The sequence below is a fragment of the Falco cherrug genome, chromosome 3 (genome assembly GCF_023634085.1).
Source record: "Falco cherrug isolate bFalChe1 chromosome 3, bFalChe1.pri, whole genome shotgun sequence".
NCBI lineage: Eukaryota > Metazoa > Chordata > Aves > Falconiformes > Falconidae > Falco > Falco cherrug.
Genome location: NC_073699.1, coordinates 93,229,219 through 93,251,592, shown reverse-complemented (window position 1 = coordinate 93,251,592; position 22,374 = coordinate 93,229,219). Strand labels below are relative to the sequence as shown.

Sequence of the window (22,374 nt, the reverse complement as noted above, 5' to 3'; positions counted from 1 at the left end):
TATTAATGACAAGGGAATAAGGTTTCAGCCCAGACTGGGACAGAACCAGTTGCGAGAGTACTTTGATAACTTGGAGCTGTTCAAACCAGCAAACTGGCTGGACTTCACATCAGGGTAGTGAAGGAAGTGGCTCAGACAGCACGGGAAACAAAGTGTCTGTCTCTGAGAGCTCAGGGAAGCTAGCCAAGGGCCCTGCTAATAGAAAAAGGCAAAACTGGTGCCTATCTTTAAAAAGGGCATTTATAAATAAATAAATAAATAGATAGATAGATAGATAGACCAGCCAAACCTTTTTTTTTTTCCCTAGAAAGCACCTAGCACAAATAGGCACATTATTTGTAAAGGGGTAGAAGGAAACTATGAGATAAGCTACTATTAGCCCGGCCTTGTCAACAAGAAATTGGGACAAGCCAGCAAAATTTGGTGATAGAAGAGCAGACCTTGTTATGGAAGAAAGAGCAAGGGCCTCAGTCATCTGGGCCTTGTTAGGCTCTGCACGTTTGTTAATAAATGAGAGAGTTCAGCTTGTGTGAAAAATGTGGGCAGTGGGTACAAAACTGTGGAAAGAGCAGCTGGCAGTGGTTTACTGGCCAATGGGTGGATTATAGGTGCAATTTCAAAGGGATCTGTCCTGGGATGTTTTGTTAGCGGCCTTCAGAGAGGGCATTCATCGGGGAGCAACTGCAAGCAAGTACATTGGAGAATAACATAAGAATTGAAAATCCTCTTAAGAAATTGCTTGGAAAGCACAAAACATAACTGAAAAACAAGGAACAGGAGTTGGTTTTGCAGGCAGGGTTAACACATTGCACGCACAGAGGCTGGGGCACTGCTCAGAGTGCACCACAGGCAGCAGCTGAGGGGGAACCAGAGGACAGCTGGGGGCAATCGCTGACGGCACCAGGAGAGGTGGACAGATCACAGCTGGTTGTCATAAAGAAAGCACGTTGCAGGGACATGGTAACAGCCATCAGATGCGAAAGGGCGCTACAACACAGGAAGAGTAAGAGAAGACTTCCCTGGGCAGGGAGCACCAGGTTCTTCTTTCAGCAAGGAATATTCAGATCAGGGGATGATTGATATTCATATATATATAAACACATATTTCAGCAAGTAATAGTCAGATGCTGAGGAGGCTGTAGGGCTGCTTGGGTGCTGCCAATCCCTGAGAGCAGGGCTAAGGGAAGCCCTACAAAAGGGATCCAGAGCCACCAGTACATGGGAAAACTTTTTGGTGTCCTACATAAGAAAAGGAGCTAAAGGGAGAAAGGTCTAAGGAGTTAATGGTGTACAATAACTCGCTGGCAGGGACTGGATCAAGTAAATGAAAATCCACCAACAACTTGCTCTTCCATTTATATTCGGTAATGACGCCAGTCCTCTTCTAATGCACACAAGTGTTTTCTGCTCACTAGCCATGTTCATGTCTACAAGCGCCTATTGATCTGTTGTCTCTCTTCCCCTTCTTCCAAAGGAAAAAATAACCGCACAGTTCAGTAATGCATGGGCTGTGCTACACGATGAAAATAATCCGAGGCGCTTACACGCTGAAGTAAATTTAGCTTAACATAAAAATAACCGTCACAAATTTGAAATGTCTGTTTTACAATTAATGTCAGGCGTAAATTTTTTTTCCTAGTGTGCGCCAATTCGGCAGGCCGGCCAAGGCGATGCAGGCACACCTTCCCGCACCGCTCCGGGTCTCGCAAATGTCCCCTTCGACTTTCACTCCTTCCCTGCGGGCTGCCCCCGCTCCCGCCACCCGGGCGCTCCCGCGGCTCGGCTGCTCCGGCCCGGCTGCAGCCCGGCTGCGTTATTCACGGCGCACCGCGTGAATAATTGATATGGAAATCGCAGCGCGCTGCGGGGGGGCGCGCCCCGGCCCCGGCCCTCGCCCTGCCCTCCCCCGGCCCCGGCCCGCCGGAGTGGTGCGCGGCCGCGGGGCGGCGCGGAGCCCGCACGGGGCCGCCCCGCGCCCTCCCCGCCCCGCGGCGCCGTCCCGCCCCCGGCGGCGGCGGGTCCCTGCAGGGGGCCGGGCCGGGCCGGCGGCGCGGCGGGAGCAGGTGCGGGGCCGCCCGGCACGGCGGGGGCGGAGCGGGGGGCGGCGGCGGGGCCGGGCCGGCAGGTGGGGGCTGCCGGGAGCTGGAGGGCGCGGGCCGGGCGGGCTGCCCGCCTCGGAAGGTGCGGCCAGCGGGCTGCGGCGGGAGGCGCACGGCGGCGGCGGTCCCCGCAGCCCGGGCCGCGGAGGGGCCGGCGGGGCCCCGTGCTGCAGAGCCAGATGTGCGGGACGGGGGGCTGCGAGGGGCCGGCGGGGGGGTGCTGGGGGCTGCCGCCGCCGCTGCTGCCGCGGCCGGGGGGGGACCCTTAGCTGTGCGGGAAGCGGGGAAGCCGCGTCGGGAGCTGTTATTTTCCTCTCCTCCTTCCTTTGCCTTCCCTCTCCTCCCTCCCTCCTCCTCCTCCTCCTCACCAAAACCGGGAGAGGAGGCGTGTTCGTACAGCCTTGCTGCACCGGTTTTGCTTGGTTTGTTGTTGCAGGGTTTGGTTCGCAGGGTGTTTTGTGTTCGGTTGGTTTGGGGTTTTGGTTTGTTTTTTCTTTTTCTTTTTTTCTTTCCTCCCTTTTCTTCCCCCGCTTTGGCCCATTGCATGCTCGGATCCGGCTGGATCCTTCCTTTTATTTTCGGCGGTGCCTCTCGGAGGGGGGAAGGGAGAGCTGGGATGAGTGCAGCTTGACGCACAGGCGAGGGGAGGGGGGGCACCGCCGGCAGCTGCAGCGGTTCGTGGCCGCAGGGTGCGGGTGAGAAGGGGAGCGAGCGAGGGGCTCGCCCGGTGCCCCCCCCTTTCTTCGCCCCTCTCCTTCCTCCCCTCCTTTCCTCCCTCCCTCCCCCATCCGTATCCTGCCGGCGCCGGCTGGGAGCGTGTGTGCGATAGATTACGTTGCAAGGTGTGTGTGCGCGGAGGAGCGGGAGGGAAGGACTCGCGAAGGAGCCGGGGCTGCCCCAGCCCCCCCCTATGTGAGCCCCCCCGGGCGGCTGGATGGCGATAGACCGGCGCCGCGAGGCGGGCGGCGGGGGCCGGCCGCTGCCGGAGGAGAACGGCTCGGTGCCGGGGGCCGTGGGGGGGGGCGCCGCCGCCGCCCCCCCGGGGCCGCCCCCCGCCAGCGCCGCCGGGGCCGAGATCCAGGCGGTGCCGGTGCTGCCACCGCCGCCCGCCGCCGCCTGCAGCCCGCTGCTCCTCGACTACGACGGCTCGGTGCTGCCCTTCCTCGGGGGGCTGGGCGGCGGGTACCAGCGGACCCTGGTGCTGCTCACCTGGGTGCCGGCCCTCTTCATCGGCTTCAGCAAGTTCTCGGACTCCTTCCTCCTGGACCAGCCCGACTTCTGGTGCCGGGAGGCGGACGGGCAGGGCAACTGGAGCGGGTCGCTGGCGCCTGGCCACGCCAACCGCAGCGGCAACGGCAGCATCTTCCCCCCGCCCGGGCTGCCCACCCCCGCGGGGGGCAACGCCAGCGAGTGCGACTGCCACGAGTGGCACTACCGCATCCGAGCCGGCCTCGTCCAAAACGTCGTGAGCAAGGTGAGACAGGCGGCTTCCCTCAGCCCCGCTCCCCGTCCAGCCCTCGCGGACCCCCCCGGCCCTCCCCCGGCACCCCTTGGCACCCCCTGTGTAGTGTGTGTCCCCAGGGCGAGGGGCACAGCTGGAGGCGATGCGGATCTGCCTGTCCATCAGGCACCCCGCGGGTCACCCTCCCGCCAGGAGCGAGTCCTGCATCCCCGTAATCCTTTCCCTCCCTGGGCGTCCGGCCGGTGGGTTTGTACCTGGGTGCTGGCTGCGGCACTGAGCTGCAAAGTTAGATCCTGGAATAGAGTTCCCGGTGGCTCTTGGGGATCCCAGCGGTGTCAGCTGGCCTGCCGTCTCGGGACGTGGGCATCTGCGGAAGAGATGCTGCGGGCCAGTATCGCCACTGCGAGGGGAAAGGCTTGTGGAGAAGGCTGTGGTTGTGATATCGCTCATCTTTGTGCAAGCGTACCAAACCAGCCGCACAAACCAAAAACCAGGTTGACTTTTGGGGATGCTGATGAGGTGGTCACTGTTGGGAGGAAAATGAGACAAAGTTCTGCCAAATCCTTCTCGTTTTGTACTTATTCCCTTGATAACTGTTTTGGTAGAGCAATAAAAGAAGAAATGTCTCACACAAGTTGTTGTCCTCCAGAGGCAGAAAGTGCATACTGCTGTTTTGTGTTTCCTAATGTAATGGCTAAGGTGGAAAATTTCTAGTGAGGAGGAATGCGCCGCTTTCTGCTCTTACTTTATATTTGCTGAGTAGTGCATGCAAAAACACGCCTGCCTTTTCACCTGAAAGCTTTTGCATGTTTATGGTACCGGCCCTGCGAAAGCCCTGCCAGCTGTGGATGGGCCTCGTTGGTATTGACAAGCAACTGGAGCTCTTGGAAATGTAAAATGCAACTGTTATACCAGGAAAGTAGTTCCCTTAATCTCAAGACCCCCTCCCTGAGATCAGCAAAAATTACTTCCTGCCTGAGAGCAGTGTTTTAGATTAACTGTGTTTATCTAGCTGGGAGAAAGAATTGCAGCAATAATCAGATGACCAGTGCAGTTGTGCTTTGGTCAGCCAGCATGTGTTCATATTTAATCATTGAAAAATCATTTCAGTTTCTCTTGTGTGCCTTGAAAGCATGTGCAGCAGGGAAAAAGCAGGTAATGCAAATCCCTCAAAACCTTGAACCCAGAATGTTTTAAAAAAAAAATCCAGCTACACGCCTTTCATGAGAAAAATACAGGCACATGGTGGACTTGAATGGTTGGTGATGTAGCAGTGAATAATGAAATTTGACATTTGAGAGGCATATTTTCTTCTGTTTATAACTAGGACTGAGCTATTCATGTGTTTTAGGGTTTAATGCTGATGCTTAAGCGCAAAAAATGATCTTGAAATATTTCTTTTTAGTGACACTGTAAAAGAATTTTTTTTTTAATGTTTGAATCTTTTGAAGGTCGTCATCAAGTTGGCCACAAAAGGTCGAGGGAGAGTTAGTTTGCTATCTTGCATGCTTCTTTAAAAACAATAAAAAAAAGCGTTCTTTGGAAGAACTTGTGGTAAAGGGCAGATCAATTTTAAGGGATAAATAAACATCTGTGGTCCCTGCTGTCTTGTTTTCTATTAGAAAGAAAAATAGCCGTCTTTTGAGACTACGGGTTTTTCCAGTGTAGAGTTTTTATTTTTTTGTATGCTTACTTCAAAAAACTTGGCAGCTTTTTTGCTTTGATTTGTAATCCTGCTAAATTATAATTAGGCTGTTTTCTCAGGGTCAGGATTCCTGCTTCGTTTGTGCTTTGGGTTTGTTTTGGGGGTTTTCTGGGTGGGTGTGTTGTCTGTTTTTATCCTAATGAAGAAAGAGGAAAACCCCAGGCAGAATATCAGTGTAGCTTAATTTGGACTTCCTTTCTTATAAACCCCCAGGAGCTCTGATACTGTGGGAGCAATTCTCGTAACTGCTGACTTCTCTTACATGCATCTTGCTGTCCTTTGTGAGAAGGAGCAGCCCTGGATAAATTCAGAAGACTGGATGTTCAGATCTCCCTTAAGTCCCCTCAAAAATACATCTGTTTCTGTAATGTATTATGCAATGTTCTCATCTTTCTAAATAGAGATTTATTAAATCTTAGTCTAAAATACGGTCATCTGTATAGTAGCCAGGGTTATATTGAAATATTGTAAAGAGAGCCAAAAGTATATTAATAAAAAATGCACTTCTGTTTTGCCAGTAAATCCCCTTGTTCTTATCTTCAGCAGTCCAAGATAATCACTGCTGGGTGCTCCATTGTTGCATCGTCTTCAGAAACAATGAAACAATTGTGGTTATTTAGCACAAAGCATATTTCCCGTTCTGCATTTTGTTCATATATGTGCGTGTGAGATGTCACTGTCCCCTGTTCCTTGGGAGCAGATAGCTGTCCTTAAACTGTGTGAAGTTTCACTGTCTCCATATCCACTCTCCTACTGGTACCCTTCAGCAGCTGGTGCTTCTCTGTCCAGGCTTTCTCAGCTCTCCCTTCCCTGATGCCCTTTTTCTTCTAGCCTGTGTCATGCTTGGGATTGATGTAGTGGAGGTTTTGCTGTTTCCAGCTGTGCTTTGCTTAGCCCCGCTTCTCCTTGAGTCTTCGCTGGAGCCAAGGGTGGCATTGCACCTTCCTTGAAGAGTGGCATTGCCACGCTTGGTGCTGCCACTGTCCTGACCTCCTTGACTGAGTCACTGGGAACGGTACTTTTTATAGTGCTGCCAGTCATTAGAACTGGAAATGGTAATAAAGGGCGTACTGCTTATTATTTAACGCTGTTGAAATACATATAGCGAAGAGGTCAGATGCATAATTTAACCACAGGGATTCCAGTGGCCATATTAAATCACCCATCTGAGCTAATGCCCTGACTTGGTACATAAATCTTGGACTTTAGCTTGGTTTGTACATAAATATTTTCCTTTAGGACAATTCGCTTGTAAGGCTTTTTTCACTGCTAAATGCTTATTTGAGGATTTTCACCTGTTTTTTATCACAACATCGCCATTACCACACTGCTATAAACAGAGCACATGTGTATTGTTTGAGATATGTACCCTGAGCTAGCCTTTAGGCAAAAGGCTAGTAAAAAAACCCAGAATTGTCTTTTAAATGGCCTATGTATCTTGCCACAGTCCAAAGGAAGGATGCTGAGAAATACTCTTCTTTTTTGCCGTGGGAAAACCTACGGTCTTATTTTACCCATTTGCAAAGTGATACTTCAAGTAAATTATTGTCATTATGTTGGTTGTTGCATTAATGCTAACTAAACATAACATAGCATTGAAGCCTGGCAGGAGGTTGGAGTGTGTACTCAGCAGGGACCTTTCTAACTCACTCAACTCCTTTAGTGCCTGGAGCTTCTGATCATCTGCAAAGCCAGCTGTAATCTTGGGGCAAAGTTTTCACAGAGGCTTTTAGTTACAGGACTGATGGCTGTTGGTTTTTTCCCTCAGTTACTAGGATGACCTGTCTGCTGTGTTCAATCACATCATGCCATTATGCGGTGGGGTGGTTTGTAGTTCTAAATGCTAATTTGTGTAATGGACACCAAAAGCTGACAATGGGCAAGGACTGAGGCTTGATTAAATTGCAGCGGTTGATGGCACAGCATCCCTCAGTGTGCACCCACAGCATTCCAGATCATTCCACCTCTTGGGGGTGGCATAGAGGGAAGTGGTTAGTTGAGGGCTGTGTTTTAATCACTCAGAGCAATTCTGTAATAATATTTCATGTCTAGTCACAAGGGAATTCCTCTTGTGGCTGCCCTTCTGCTCCAGATGCCTTGTTTTGCTGCAATGCTGTTCTCTTGGCTCTCAACTTCCCGCTTGATTTAGGTTGAGTCATCTTCTTTCCCAAGTAACGTGCCATCATTTTACCTATTTGCCACTGATTAGATCATTCTTCTGCCAGTTTGGCTGAGCCTCTAGCAAACTGTCCCCTCTGAAAAAGTGGAGCTTAATTCGGGAGAGCCAAATGGTCCAGGGGCAGCGCTGCCATGCAGTGCTGTCTTGGTGTGAAGTTGGATCTGTTTGGGCTGTGATGTGATGCTCTTTGCTTCTGTGCCCTACCAGCCTTTCTTTCCCTTGCTTTTCTGGCAGTTCTGGCACTTCCCTGGACATGCCTGAGCTGATTCGGCTTGCTAACCTGGTAGAAAACTCACTCTTTAAACACATTATTATTATTATTGTTGTTGTTGTTATTATGATTACTATTATTGTTGTTATTAACATCATCTCTTTTCTGGGTTTTTCTGCTGGGTTAATGAAGTGAATTGGCTCTGTGCAATGACATGTGCTGTAGACCGTGGTGATGTCTCATGGGATTATTGCAGGTATCTGCAAGTAGCCAGAAATGGTACAACAAAAAAATCTCTGTGTGGTAATAGTGATGATAAATGTATAAGTTTGGCACTGCTTGTGGGGTGATGTTTCTTGGGGTAGGGGATAGGTGTGCAATTCGAGTAAACTTTCAGAGTCTAGTTCCTAATTAATTTGAAGGGATCACTCTAATGAGGTCCTTCCCAAAGTAAGAGCTGTTCTACCCTTACTGCCTCCCATTTGTGCCTGGAATCTCACCTGTTTCTGCATATCCTCCAGCTGGCTGGTCTCTGCAAAGAGACTTCAGAAATGCTGATGCTTCTTTCTCTTCCCCCTGCCCCCCCTGCAACTGCCAGGATTTGTCCTGTCAGTGTTGGTTCCTGGCTGACTGGCTTCTACCTAGTCCCGAATCAATGAAGTCCTTGAGTTACGGTACCCAGCGCAGTGGTTGGGTCAGATGCAGCAAGATCAAAACCAGTGTGTCACCCACACCTTTGATTCCCTTCTGCAGATTGAAAGAGGTGTAGAGACCTGCAAGGCAGACACTTGCAAAGGGTGGAAAGACTTCTAAATTTCTTTTAGGCAAGGCTTTGAAATTACTGTCTGCTTCGAATGGGTGCTGGAGGTCAACGAGTCCCTGTGATCAGAGGTATCCAGAAATCTGGGCAGACCAGAGCAAATGTCTACTACAATTTTTTTATGGCTTCATCATCTATGGAAGAGATCCCAAACTTTTCTTTTTTTTTTCCCCTCCTTTCCTCTGTGAGTTAGCTGATGAGGAGTTCCTGGCCTGAGCACTTGCAGGCTTGAGAAACCTCTTTGTTAAAGAGGGAGCAAGGAGAGCTGACAGCCCGTCCCGCTGCAGCTGCCGTGTGGCTGCCCGTACACACACCGCACACGGTGATGGAGGCTCCCAGTTATCAGGGTGCTGGTGAACAACACCCTAAAACAACAGGGCAAGTTTCCAGCCAAGTTGTGTGAAGGAAGGGGATGTTTTGGGAACAGGACCTGCCTGCAATTTCTCAGTGGTGAGAAACTGTCCTCTGCCTGCCCACAAACAGCAAATTGCCTGATGTTTGAGAGAACCAAATGTGATATCGCCACGCACAAATACTTGTTTAGTGAGCCTGGGTACTGTTTTTATTTATCTGAGGCTGGTGTTATGTATGGGCCAAAAAAGTTTGAAGCAGTTGGTCTAGAAAACAGACTGGGTTAAGACCGATACTGACGTCAGAACTCAAGTAGTCTCAGGTTCCCTATCTGGTATGGATTATTTTTTTTCACTAGAGGCATGTACATAGAGTTAATGTTTATTAGCACCCTTAAGATAAAGCGTCTCACATACAGGAATCTGATTTCAGCCTACCACAAACAATTTCTAGTATTGTTAGAACTAACAGTGATCCTCCAGGAAGGTAATTTTGTATTGAAATATCTTAAAAGTCATTCTCAGCTTTCCAAGACTTGCTATTGAGTCTTTCATATTCCTCATTTTCTGTATGTATGTCAAACAACTGCTTTTTTTTTTTCCTGGATGGATGTGATGTTTGAAATGATTGGGGTTCTATTTGTTTGTGTTTCCACTCCCTAACACACATTGTATCTCCGTCATTAAGTTTAAATATACAGACCCTGCCCATGCTGTGGCAGAAGTTGCAGGCTACGGTGTATGTTTACCAGCTGCTAATGCGGTCTAAAACTGAATTTCTGAAGTGCACCAACAGTTTTACCTCTTCTTACTCTGGCTACAAGAGTGCCATTACAAAAACATGACCTCATGTTTTTCTCAAAGCGTTTGTCACAGAGGAAGGCATCTAATTTGGAGTCAGTTCTGATGGTAACGTTAAGATGAGGATTACAGGCAGCCAAACATGAAGGTGTTCGGGTTTTTTTAAATGAAATAATATCTGGAATGGCATGGGACTTTACGGTTTTCCTTAACTTATAAACTTTTGGCCATACTAATGGTGCAAAGTCTTAAATTAAGGTTTTCCAAATAAATTCTAGAGAGCTGCTAAATTGAGAAAGTGCTGAAAGGGTGTCAGAGCTGTTGTGTACCTTGTCTTTTTTTTTCCCACGTCAGTCTGTTTCCCCCTCCTCAGTCTGTTTGTTTCCCCTCCGTGCTACCTGGCATCCCTGCTTGGGACAGTTGCTCCCTCCCCTTTCCTACTCTCTCCTCCTCCTCTTCTGCAGCACAGCCTGGCTGGCGTTGGGTTACCCGCCAGTAACTGCGGAATTAATTAGGCTGAGGTCTGGGTGTAGAGGAAGGGAGTGGGGTTTGCTGTAGACGATGCGTAGAAAATCAGGGAATGCTGTCACAGGAGGATGCTGCAGCTTTGCAGCAGTGCAGTGTTCAGGTGTTGCACTGAATCCTCTCAGAGCAGCTTCTCTTGGGCTCTGCTCACCTCAACTCTGAAATGTGTGCTTAGCTCCTGTAATGCAATTTAGGTTTTTTTTTTTTTCCTAGCTGACTTTTGAACAGCAGATGACCTTGTGTGCCCTCTGAATTCTCTTTTAAAGCCAAGTGGGAAGGAAGGAACCTAAAGGAAAGAGAAGAGTTTAAGACCCTTCTGGAACATGTCATCAGGATGTGTTGTGGAGGCATCCAGGCAAGACCAATGTCAGTGTCTGGTAACTGCTCAGCGCCATACTGGAGTTGTGCTGGCCCATTCCCAGTGTAGGTGCTGCGGAGCCTGCCGTGCCACCAGCCTGTAAAACCTGGCAGACAGCGATGATTCATGTAGGCATGGAGTAGCTCCCGCTGATCCCAGCCACATCATACCTGCTGGGAATGTGCAAGTAGGTCTGCTCCTGTTCCCTGCAGTGGGAGAGGGCAAAATTGCAAAACTGCTGAGGGGTGAAGGGGTGCCTGGGGCTCCTTCCTGTAAGAGAAGGCTTTTTTTTTTTTTAACACATCTCTTCCCCAGGAGGAAAATTCAATGTGTAGTACAAAAGTTTTTTTATTTTGTCTTTCAATTTGGCACAAGTGCCGGTTGTTCTACAGAAACACAAGAACATATGATTAAATGGGCAAATATATCCTGATACTTGTTTCTGGGACACCCATCTCGATCCCCAAGTAGCAAAGCCAGCAGAATCAGGAATGCTACATGTTAGATGTGGGGAAGTGGTGTTTGCCTTGTCCCGCAGCATGTGATTTATTGTTATTCCTGTGCTCTGTTTTCAGAGCAGGGTGGTCTTATTTCCTGGAAAAGGTTTTTTGGCTCCAGACAGTTGTGGGAGAGTTCATTTTGGCTCAAGGACTGTCTCCCTGTTTCTCTCCAGCACTCTGGAGCTGCCTGGTCTCTTCCTGGCCTCCAGACCAAAGTTCATGAATGTGTAGACAGTGTCGCAATGTCCACCCTACAAATATTATTAAGGATAGGGAATGTAAATTAAACTATAAGACCGTTTCCACTGTTCTGTCTCCCAGGGCCATGTAAAACATTGTCTGCTAGAACAATACAAGCTTGACAGACCTGTTGACCTGTTTTATATTTGATTTGTAAAACAAGTGGAATATTTTTCTCTTTTCTTCCTTCCCCTTTATATTTATTTAAGTCTGAATTAATACTAGACCCTCTTTTTTTTTTTTCTTTTTTTTTTTTTTTTTTCCTCTCCTCCTTCCCTGAGTTATAATAGCTGTAGTCTTCAAATGATGAGAGGGCAGGGTCATGGCAGCAATAATTGCATGTCAAAATTAAGGTGTCTGATCTTTTTATCTATGGTGACTTTGAGCAAGTATTTCTCGTGAAGAATGGCTTTGTCCTCTTGTCTCCTCCTTCCCCCTTCTCCATTTCAGAGTTTTATGTCATGCTTGACATTTTCAATTTCCACACACCCCCTACCCTCTGATTTTTAAAAAGGCCCAATAAGGCAGTAAATTAGGTTTTGCCATGTCGGCCCGCTCAAGGCTGTGCACGTGCAGTATGTTTTACACACGTGTGGCTTTGGCAGCCTTAAAAATACCAGTCCTCAAAGTGTTAACTTGTTTTCCATGATCAGATGATAGCAAATGTTAATATTTAACTAAAATGTTAGGGCTTTTTTACGTATGCCTTCTATTTACAGTGCTTAGACCTCTTCTAAATACAAAGCTGATAACTAGTTTAACTTCTTATTTAGTTTGGTTGTGAGGTCAGTCCCAGCACCACATACTTCCTTAACAATAAGGATTGCTGTCAGCTGGAAACTGAAGGCTGGCACTAAAAACATTTTTCTGTGTTTCAGTCCTAGTGATGGGTGTTGTTACTTCTGGTCTTTTCGTGCAGCCGGAAGGAGGCAAACAGCTATGGGACTTAGAGCAAAGAACAGGTTTAAAATTAAAGTCAGTTTTGTGACATTGGCTCCTAATGATGTCAGAATATGTGTAGAAAGGATACTTAATTGCAGCAAAGAGATATAAAAGAGAGATGATCCTGATCCTGCTCTTTGGAAAATTATTAATATAGTGTTCATGAAAGCTGCAAGGAAGTTTTTGTATCTCCCAACTCTTTGATATTAAATGACATTACGGAGCTGAAAAAGCGAAGCAGATCTCATCAGATGAGAAACAAGTTAGTTGACTAATCTGGGGAGGGTGAAGGCTGGAGAAGATCAAAATGTCTCAGAATGAAGGGAACTCCTGCTACTGAAAATAAAAGAAATAATGATGAAGTGGGTGGTATATGGATGCTACTAAAATTGATTTAATCATGTTGAGTATTCAGAAGACTGTCATATGATTAACAAATCATATTTTAATTGTTACCATATTAGTGATGATTATTTACTTAGCAAACTTCCTTCTTCCCTGTCCCAGTGGGGAAAAGTAACAGATCTGTGATGAGAACAGGGTTGGGAACAGAAGATCTAATTGCTCCTGATTAAAACATGAAGTTAAAGGGTAGATGAAACTTTTTCCAGTTTTGTAGTGTTTTAGGTAGCATCTCATTATCTTGGGACTCTGCTGATGTGCTTGGTGGTTAGCTTGGAGGGTCTTTTTTGCTTATGGCATAGACTAAGGAATAATGTAGTGCCAAGTGTTCAATTTAGAGTCTTTTCCAAGTTTGTTTCCTCACTCTGAAACAAAGTTGATTTGTGTCCTTTTGCATATTTGAAGTTTTGGGCTTGTTTTGCAATTGCAGTGTTGCTTGAGCCATCTCACCACACTGGGGAGATCTCTTACAGGTGAACCAGGACTGAAAGGTGTTAGATATGACACAGGGCACGCAGATGTGCGCGGTGCAGCTTGGCTGGCAGTCTGGAGCTGCTTCCGTGGATGCAGACAGGAGATGCCCAGTTACGCACCCTTCTGTCAGCATCACCTTTCTGCTGCCGGGGGTGGGAACGGGGCGTGCACATACCGGGTGTGAGCAGGACAGCGTCGCCCTGCGGGGTGTAGTGGGGACCAACTAGTTTCTGGAATGAATTAATATAGAAGGCAGCGTATCTCTGCCTCTTGTTTGCAAGCAGCTTGACACAACCTGTGCCTTAGGTGTCCCACCTTCGTGACAGAACTGGAGTTTGCAAACCAGGAGGAAGTGCCATTTTATGTGTCAGTGTTCACACAGTGATGTGTGGCACCAAGTGCTTTGTTTTTAAAGGCTTAAATACCAGTCTTAAAGAATATTCACTTCAAAAATTAATGTGGAAATTTCACAGCAAAGTCATGCATATCAGAAAACGCAGGTTTGAAGGAATTATTTCAGCAGCTTGAACCACGTTAAACTTCACAAACCATTAGTTTCTGGTTCAGAAACCAGGGAAATTTGTGAAGTCCACAGCTGTGCAGTCCTGTACTCTTTTGTGAGGATGGAAACTGTTTTCATAGGTATATGAAACTGCTTTCATATGATGCTGCACAATCTAATTATATCTTTCTTGGAAGACTGCTAAGCATGTGTCCTCTGGCTCACACACCCTCTCCCCTCTCTCTCTCCCCTCCCCTCCTTAGGTCCCCAAAACCTTTGGCTTTGTGGTACTAGTCAAAAGTAGTTTCTTTGCTTGATTTTTTCCAAATGGTACGTTGCCCAGGCCGTCAGTCATGGCTGTAGTTAAAGCAACCTGACCATTTCTATGTAGGTCACCTTGTGTTCACTGTTCACAAGTGATTTTTTTCCTGGGCTTCAGCTTTCCCTGCCAGGTGCCTGCCATGGTTAGCAATGGTTTACTGGTTTCTGAGAATGAAAGTGCTGTAAGAAAAATGAATTGGATAAGAAGCCAAACAGGACAATCCCTCGCTTCTATTGAGTTAGCAAGCTCCAGTGCATGGGAATAGGGACCTGAGTTTTCTTGGGAAGAGGAAGGAGGCAGATGTTGAGCAAAAGGTGATACTCTGGTACCAACAGTATCTCTTTTGCTACCTGAGTAAAAGTTCTTACAAACTCGGATGGTTATAAACATATCAAAATACCAGTGTGTACTTGCTCAGTAGAAATTTATTTTAGAAGGATTTATCTTAAGAGGCCCTAAGCACTCAGACACTGGTCAGAGGTTTGGGGTTTTTCGTTTGGTTGGGGTTTTTTCTTCTTTTTCAGCAAAAGCATCCACTTACAATAAAGCTGAAGAAAGTTAGATGTGCTCAGCACTTGGAGGTCTAGTGTCACGCAGAGGGGAAGTAGCTTAAAAGTCAGGTGTTGGCTGTGGTGTGAGTTGAGGCATTCCAGTGCAGGTGATGTATGCCACTTACAGTGGCCGTTCAGAGAAAACAACAAAACCTTTCAATGGCTGGTTTGTTGTCTGTCTTGTGGATGTACTTGTTCGGGTTTTTTTTTAATGACTCTTCTGTTTTCCAGGTAAGTCCAGATGTGTCTGATAAAAAAGTAAGGAAAGATGTAGATGGGAGATGTTTGGTTCTGAATGTGGCTGGTCAAAGAAAGAGGAAATCATTCGTTTTTACACCTTCTTCTCAAGTCTTCCAGGATTATTTGGTTTTATATTTTTTACTCTTCTTAATGTCCCCATTTTGAAATGTGACCTTCTTGATGCACCCAGCTGGCTATACTGGTGGTCAAAAAAATGCCAGGTGTTTGTTTCTTGGCTTTATCAACATTTAAAATACAGAACAGGGAGTGCTTTGCCCAGCTGTGATCTCAAAGGAGAGGCATTCTTACTCTGAACCTTGAAGGTTAAATAGTTTAAATGCTCTGTTGTTGCCATGGCTGAGAGTGAGATAGAGACACCTGTGGCAATAAAACCATCCCAACTCCCAAGTGTTGTAGTTGTGCTGGCACATCCCTCTGGGAGATTCCTCCTGCAGCCTCTTTAGTGAGGTTTAACTGCACAGTTATTTTCTGTAGAGTTGAGCGTCATACCACTTTCTGGAACTTGTACACATTCTTTAAAGTTAAAAATGCAGCCAGTGTCATCTTTGGCTGGGGGTTGAGAAAGGGAGCAATATTGTCCTGTAGCAGCCTGGAAGGAAATTTTGCTACAGTGGTCTCCTGGGGCTGCAACTATGAGTACTACTTGGATAGTTTAGTACTAGGAAAAGGCATTAGTTAGTAGTAGATACATTATAGTAGAAATACTGATTTTTTAAATTTTTTTTTTCTTTTGTAGTTATTTGGGGTTTTTTTTTTTTTTTTAGTGCTTGGTCTGCTGACTTGGAGCTTTTCCTCCAGGAGCAAGTACCTGGAGACTGTCTTGCTTTGTCTTACATATGTTGTATAAAAAGCATAACTTTTTAAATTATTCTTCTTAAAAACATCTTTGTGGTTCGTATTTTTTTGGGGAAAACACTAAGAGAATCTGAAGGCATCATAAATTTAAACTTTTACTAGATTAGGTATTTATATAGAAGATGGATTCTAGTGCTGTGCAGGGAAAATTGACAAGGTTTGGTTATAAAAAGATGAAGCAGGAAGGAGAGGAACTAAGAAAGATGAGGTCTGACATACATGTCACCTCAGTGACAAATGATAGATTCTTATTTTCATGAACTGGTCTTAAAATTGCTATCTAATGTGCAGTGCAGCTTGTGGCTCTTCCCCAGGAGGTGTTTGGGGCTGCTGCGGTAAGCTGTGGTGTGTGATATGTAGAGGCTAGGGATCCCGGAGTGGGATCTTTTCTCCAGAGGTCCAAGAGGCCACGTGTGGTGTGTCGAGCACGTCATGTGCCTCAGGACAAGAGTCTGCAAGGGCCAGTGCAGCTGCCTGACTGGGGAAGGATTGAGGGTGCAGCTTCGTGCCTGGCTCAGGGCCTTCCAAGGCAGCAGCGTGAGCGACCCTCCGGTCTCCTCCTGCTCAAACCAATGCAGAGAGCAGTGGGAGCACGGCCATGGTCCACCCACAGACTGCTTGGGGAAGGGTTGGCTTGCTCTCAGCAGTGATCTGGGCATCAGTCACTGCAAATGGACTGCAAACCCGCAGTGTGGGGAGAAGGTGTGCATATCCAGCTCCCCTCTCGTGGGCTCTTTGTACCAGGCTCCAGGCGAGTGTTGGACCAGAGCGTCTCTCCTCCCATCTCTTTGCTCTTTTTAGGACAGAAGGGTCTGCCTTGCACTTTTCCATGCAGTTAGGGTGAAGGTAGAAGAACCCTAATCCTTGGTAGGCATCTTACTATGACCTTTTTGCAGTGAGTATTCAGTGTGCTTAGATGCCATAGACAGCATTATGGCCTCTGGAGGACAAGTGCTTGCAAGGCAGGACCTCTTCATTGAGACAGTGTGTCTTTGCAGTAGCAAACACGCAGCAGGCTTTACATTTGCAACTTTTATAACTTAACCTCAGTGCAAATACCAGCTCGCTGCATGAGCTCTTTCCAGATTTTCACTCCTCGTAAAGAAGTTACAGAATGGTCGCTTTTTTTGGGTGCGTTTACCTTTTGCCAGATGTCCTTTGAAGCACCTCATGTTTCAGAGAGTCCTCCGTGTTGATGGGAAGCGGAGTGACTCACAGCACAGGTGGTGACTCATTGGTATCAGTTAAACATTAGGATCCTGAAGGTGTGACTCCTTAAGCTTTGACAATGCTGTCACAACATGAAAAAAAACCGCTTGCAATATATTGCACATCCGCATAGGTGGCAAATTCTCTACATTGCTGTACTGCTATTAAAAAAAGAAGCTTTTCTTGTTTAAATGTTCCCTTTCCACCGGCAAACTTTATATACAGTTATTTTTGTTTCAGCACAATACAGTCCTATTTATTTAGTGAGTTAGTTATTGTTATATATGTTATAGCGTAACAATACAGTCCTATTTATTTAGTGAGAAAATCAGATCTTTGCATTAGGAGGAGATGGAGATGGAGGACAGAAAGACAGGCAAAACTCAGGGACACAAAGAGAAATCCCAGGAAGCACTGTAAATTTAGCAGCATCCTTCCCTCAGGCTGAGTGCTGTTAACTCCCAAGGGGGACACCAGGGGGTTCAGCCAGAGCAGTTACAGGATTTGATGGTCCCCCAGTGCATCCTACCTTTTGTAAGAGATGGGAGAGGATTACTGTCCAGCCTCCTCCCAGGGCAGACTTGCTTGGGGTGCCACTTGAACTGTCATCGGTGCTGCCCAGCCAGCGCTTTGTTCTGCAGGGACACGGAAACCTGTCACCCCTTTCCCTGTGGAGCAAACCCGAGTGTCGTGTTTGTGGGGTGAAACTACTGGCACTTACAGCCAGACCTGCTGAGGCTCCGGGCACAGCCATGCCGTGTGGGCATGTCCAATACACTCCGCACTGCCGAGCCCAGGTGTATGTATGGGGAAAGGCCATGCAGATGCTATATAATGTTTGCTGTTTATTTCTAGGTCTTCAAAGCTGAGGCTACAGACCCCTGCCTTTGGCTTTTCTCTGGGGAAGGGAAGGGGCAGCATAGGTCTCTGGAAAAATTCCTGCACTTTCAGCATGACAAAGCCTTGCTGGTTTGCTCTCTGCTGTGTTAGATGGGTGGGGACTATATGCTAGTTATTAAATATGTATTTTGTCCTATTAATGTCATCTTTAACTCAGGCTGCTTTTGACGGCAGCATCCATGTTTTTCTTTTGTGTCTTCTCCTTATTTTTCTGTCTCTTTGCCAGTCAAATGCCCTGGTGGCACCCACCACTGTCCTGCCGAATTTATTTGGGATAATGGCTTCACAGTGACCTCTCTGGTTTGTGACAGCTGCCAGAGGAGAAACCGGGGTGTGCTGGAGTTCTCAGTACTCAGCAAGTAATTTGGGGTTATGGCAGATTCTCTGGAAGTTTGTGCTAAAGCTACTGTTGAAATATTTCAGTATTTACCAGTTCTGAGGGGTTTTAAGAGCGAGAGGCTGGGGGAAGGGCAGGGGCTGCCGTTGTGTGTCAGCACCCATGAAGCTGCTGGTGGGCTTGGGGACCAGCTCTGATTTACCCCGGCCTGCAGAGCGAGTGCTGAACCCAGGGCAGGGAAGGGCCCAGTGCAGGGTTTGCAAGGAAATACGTGGTTTTATTTTCAGAGCAGCTGGGGACTTGGGTAATAGCCTTAACAAACAAACATATGGTGACTAGCAGATAAGTTATCAAAAGGAGTGGGTGCATTATAGGCACCACTGAAGGGCGTGCTGATAGACTGACTTTCCTTCTGCTTTTAAACTCTTACTCTGTGTGCCGGTGTGCAAAACCAGTTTGACATCTGTTGTCCTGGCCTGAAATTTCACAACTGCCCTTCGTGAGATTTGGGTTTTCCATCCATGAACTTTTACCTATGTGCAATCTGGCAGTGCACATTCTCTGCCCGGGCCTCGTGCAAGGGCTGGCTACCTTTTGACTAGCATTAGTAAGCTGTGAAAATGAAAAGGCACCAGACTATCTGCTTTTTCTTTTTGCAATTGGGTGAAATTACCATTCCTCTGACAACAGTAAAAGTAAAAATTAACAATTTGTAGAGATAGCCTTTAAAAAAGTGTTCGTGTATAAATATGACTAGAGAACAAATTGATTTTATTAAAACTAGAAATAAAGTATTTCACAGCTTTAAGCAGCGTATGCACCTTCTAGACTGTGAAAATAAACCTGGACCGTCTGAAAGCCTACCTTGGAGCTCATATATATCTCAGAAAACTGTGTTTTGTTTGCAGCTTGTCTGGGCATATATTCTTCTTTGCTAACTGGAGATTGGGTCTGTAATCGCAAATACTAGGAGTTGCATTTCCCCCACTTGCTAAACACTTCTGAAAACTCAGCATCTTTGGAGAGCAGTTCTCACTGCCTTGTTGAGCTGTTTGCTGCAAATAATTCATAGCTCTTTGGTGGAAAAATACTTGCTCGTATTACTTGCTTTTGGTTCCTTAGTGCCTTCAGCTGTAGGTTGGAGGATCACACATATATGTCCCAACTTCTACAAGTCAGTGCAGTGAGGAACTCAAAAATACATTTAACTAAAAAAAACCTGAGCCCGAAAGCTGGCTTATTTCTTTTGGCCACAAAAGTGCTATACTTCTTGGTGAGATGGTGTGTTGCAGGGAGGATGTCTCCTGCAAAGTTGAACCAGAGGGCTGAGTCAGGGCTAGCCTTGTTTGTGGAAGGGCTGTATGTTATGGAAATGCTTAAAAGTGCAGCGCACTTAACTGAGCTCTTTTGAGGGAAGCTTTCTCTTGAAGTTGCATCTGACTTTTGAAAATAAATTGCACACTTCTGCTCTACATTTTTGGCCATGAAACTTCAGTTACGGGTGTCAGGAGGGCTGCTGCTATTATATTACACACAACAGACATTTATTCCCCTAAGTTTCAATTGTGGAGTATCTGGCTCTCCAAAGTTGGCTGTACTTATTTTTCATGAAATGTGTATGGCTCCCATTACCATTAATATTTGAACACTTCACAAACCACAAGCAAACATGTCTTCCTACATTTATTCAAGGGTATAATAGTACTATCCACACTTTACACATAAGAGAGATTAAGTTACATGTCTGAGGGCAATGAGGGTGTTGGGCTAAAGCCAGGAGTGCAGCCTCGTTCATCTGAGACTCGGTTTAATGCCTCAGAGGAAAATGTCTTGGAGTTTAGGGAAGCCTCACTAGAAACCTTATTGTTCCCGTCTTTCCCATGGGAATGAGGCAATACCCTAACAGCAGCAGGGGTGTGCCTGAAATGGTCCATCTTCTCTTCCTTTGGGCAGAAAGGGTCATTTCGGTGTCAGGGATAGCATTAGAGCGGAGGTCCAGCCCCTGTCTGAACTCTGAGCTGTTACATGTCGCTGTGGGGGCTGCTGTCCCAAGGAGTCGTGTGGCTGCGCCGGGCTCTCCAGCTGTCCTGTCCGGCTCTGTGCCAGAACTTGTCCTGATGAGTCATGCCCATTAGTTAGTCTTCATCCTCTTCCAGCACCTGGGGAATAGGGATGCTTTTCTCAAAGTGAAAGTGTCTTGATGCTTTGTGGGAGCTAATGGCCATGAGGTGTCTCTGGCAAAGCAGCTACTTTTCCCCATGTTTCCAAATGGCCCTGAGGAGCTCACTTGGAGAATTTGCTCTTAGCTGGTGGGGTTTGCTGCTGGTGGGCTTCACGGGGCTCTGGCTGTAGGTGCCTGGGGCTGCTGCCATGAGATGCTTCAGCTACACCAGTACTGCCAGTGTGTGATGGAGATACGTTCCTTAGTCTAAACTGATGTGGCCTAGAGAGGAGGAGACAAGTGTTGGATGTTGTCACTTTATAATTAAGGGTTTGATAAAATTCGCTGAAGTAAATGAGGTTTTTAATTTGTTCCTCAGGGTCTGGGGGTTGGCTTGAAGGAGAAGGCTTTCCTCTGTCATTTCAATGCGCTCATGCTAGGACTGAAATTTGGAAGAAGCTGCACAACATGAGTATGTTGAAACATATCTGAGAAACAAATGTTTCAGTTTATCTCTTTCTTTTTTTTTGTTTTCCTTTCTTTTTTTCTTTCAGTGGGATCTTGTTTGTGATTCTGCCTGGAAAGTCCACATTGCTAAATTCTCTCTACTGGTAGGATTAATCTTCGGCCACTTAATAACAGGATGTATAGCTGACTGGTAAGTGAAAAATCTTTTAATGCAATGTAATTATAAATAAATAATAATATTAAATATTGTTTTGATTTTCTTCTACTTTATATTTATGAAGAACCTTTGCATAACGATTTTTCAGGCTCTAAAAGAAGCATGATGAATAAACAGTTTAAAACTGTGTTAATAGCTTGAACCTGAGTAGTTTATTTCAAGGTAAATAACATAAATAAGCTATTTGGTAATTGGCTTAGTTATTTCCCACTGACACAATTTATTACAGCTGTAACACTAGTACAGAATTAAGTATTTTCTAATTATATAAGTGAAGCCTTTAGGGTTTGTTGTTGGTTTTTTTTTTAACTGAGAGGTAGGGCCAAAAGAAATTGGAAGCGGCATTGATCTGACTGAATACGAGACTAACGTAATGTCAACCTTGTGCTTACACAGTATCTTTTGGTGGGTAGAAGGCTGGTTTTTGCAAACCTTTCCATTATTCTTTTTTTAAAGTTCTTGTTAAGCAAACATTTCAATGTAGTGTTAGGGAATTGCTGACTTACGTGTCATATTGGGGTATTAAATGTAAAAGCATAGAGTGCAATTCCTTAAATTGCAGTAGTGAAAACATTATCGAATACCCCAGTTATGCTTAGAGTTCAGCTTTTCTTTAAAGAAACGGTCCTGTAGTGCAAAAGATGAGGGGAGAAAAATTGAAGGCATGACTCAAGTGATTTCAGTGGAAACTTGCAGCATCTGAAACAATAGCTCTGCAATGCTGTCCCAGTCATCTGAGTGGCTTCCAGCACGGTTGCCAATGTTGGTGCTTTAAATGGCCCCAAGTTAACTCTTTTGCCATTCATTAAAACAGGAAAGGAAGAAGAAGAGTTGCCTATTAGGGAAATCTTACAAAGCCTCAGCAACTCGCCAGTCAGTTGGGAGAGAAAAGGCCCCCTGCAGCTGTGTTGTAATTTGGCTCAAGCATCTGCAGCAAAATGGCATCTTAATTCTTGAATAGTCACTAAAAGTTTTGAGGCAAGTGAGGAATCATGACTTTCCAGTGAAGTAGGGAACATGCATGATGAAATACAGTTGAATTTGATTAAAATACCAAAGTAAAACAGGGCTGTTAACAACACATAGAAAGTATAGTGGGGAAATGAATGAGGGATCTTGCTCAGTTTTCCTGAAAAGGAATCGGTGTGGAGAAAGCAGACTTATTCCCAAGTTAGGAAAATGCTGCTCTAATTGACAAATAAGTCACAAATAAATGAACAACTTGTTGCCAAAGGCACTGGCTTCAAGAGAGAATTGCAGTAAGCAGATTTAATAGCTCTCTGCCACCAAAAGGAGCATCCTGCTCTTCCATCCACTTCTGTCCTCGGTGCGTACTTCGCGCTGCTACGTGCGCTTCTTGGATCCCTTTGTGAGCTGCTTAGCTGAGCTAATGCAGCATAAAATTACCCTGATATAAAATTAAGGTAGCTTTTTTCTTTTTCACCTAGTGAGTTTAGGAGAGCTTAAGGAGCACCTAGTCTCCAGCTGTGGTTTGAAGGAGAAAAAGGGTAACTTTGTAGCTG

At 46.2% G+C, this 22,374-nt stretch overlaps 1 protein-coding gene across 5 annotated transcripts in view; it reads left to right on the top strand.

The window, feature by feature from the left end:
• Positions 1-2,113: 2,113 nt before the first annotated feature.
• The window catches only part of SLC22A23 (solute carrier family 22 member 23), a 113,684-nt gene continuing 93,423 nt past the window's right edge, over positions 2,114-22,374 (top strand). For 3 of the 5 annotated variants that reach the window (XR_008731191.1, XM_055703622.1, XM_055703621.1), the window contains exons 1-2: positions 2,133-3,573; positions 20,721-20,824. Coding sequence is in view for 4 of the 5 variants with exons in the window: in XM_055703622.1 (XP_055559597.1) it covers positions 3,034-3,573; positions 20,721-20,824 (644 nt within the window). In the remaining variant the exon portion in view is untranslated. Of the gene's footprint in view, positions 3,574-20,720; positions 20,825-22,374 lie in introns of all 5 variants that reach the window. The other 2 variants (XM_055703624.1, XM_055703623.1) reach the window with 2 other exon arrangements.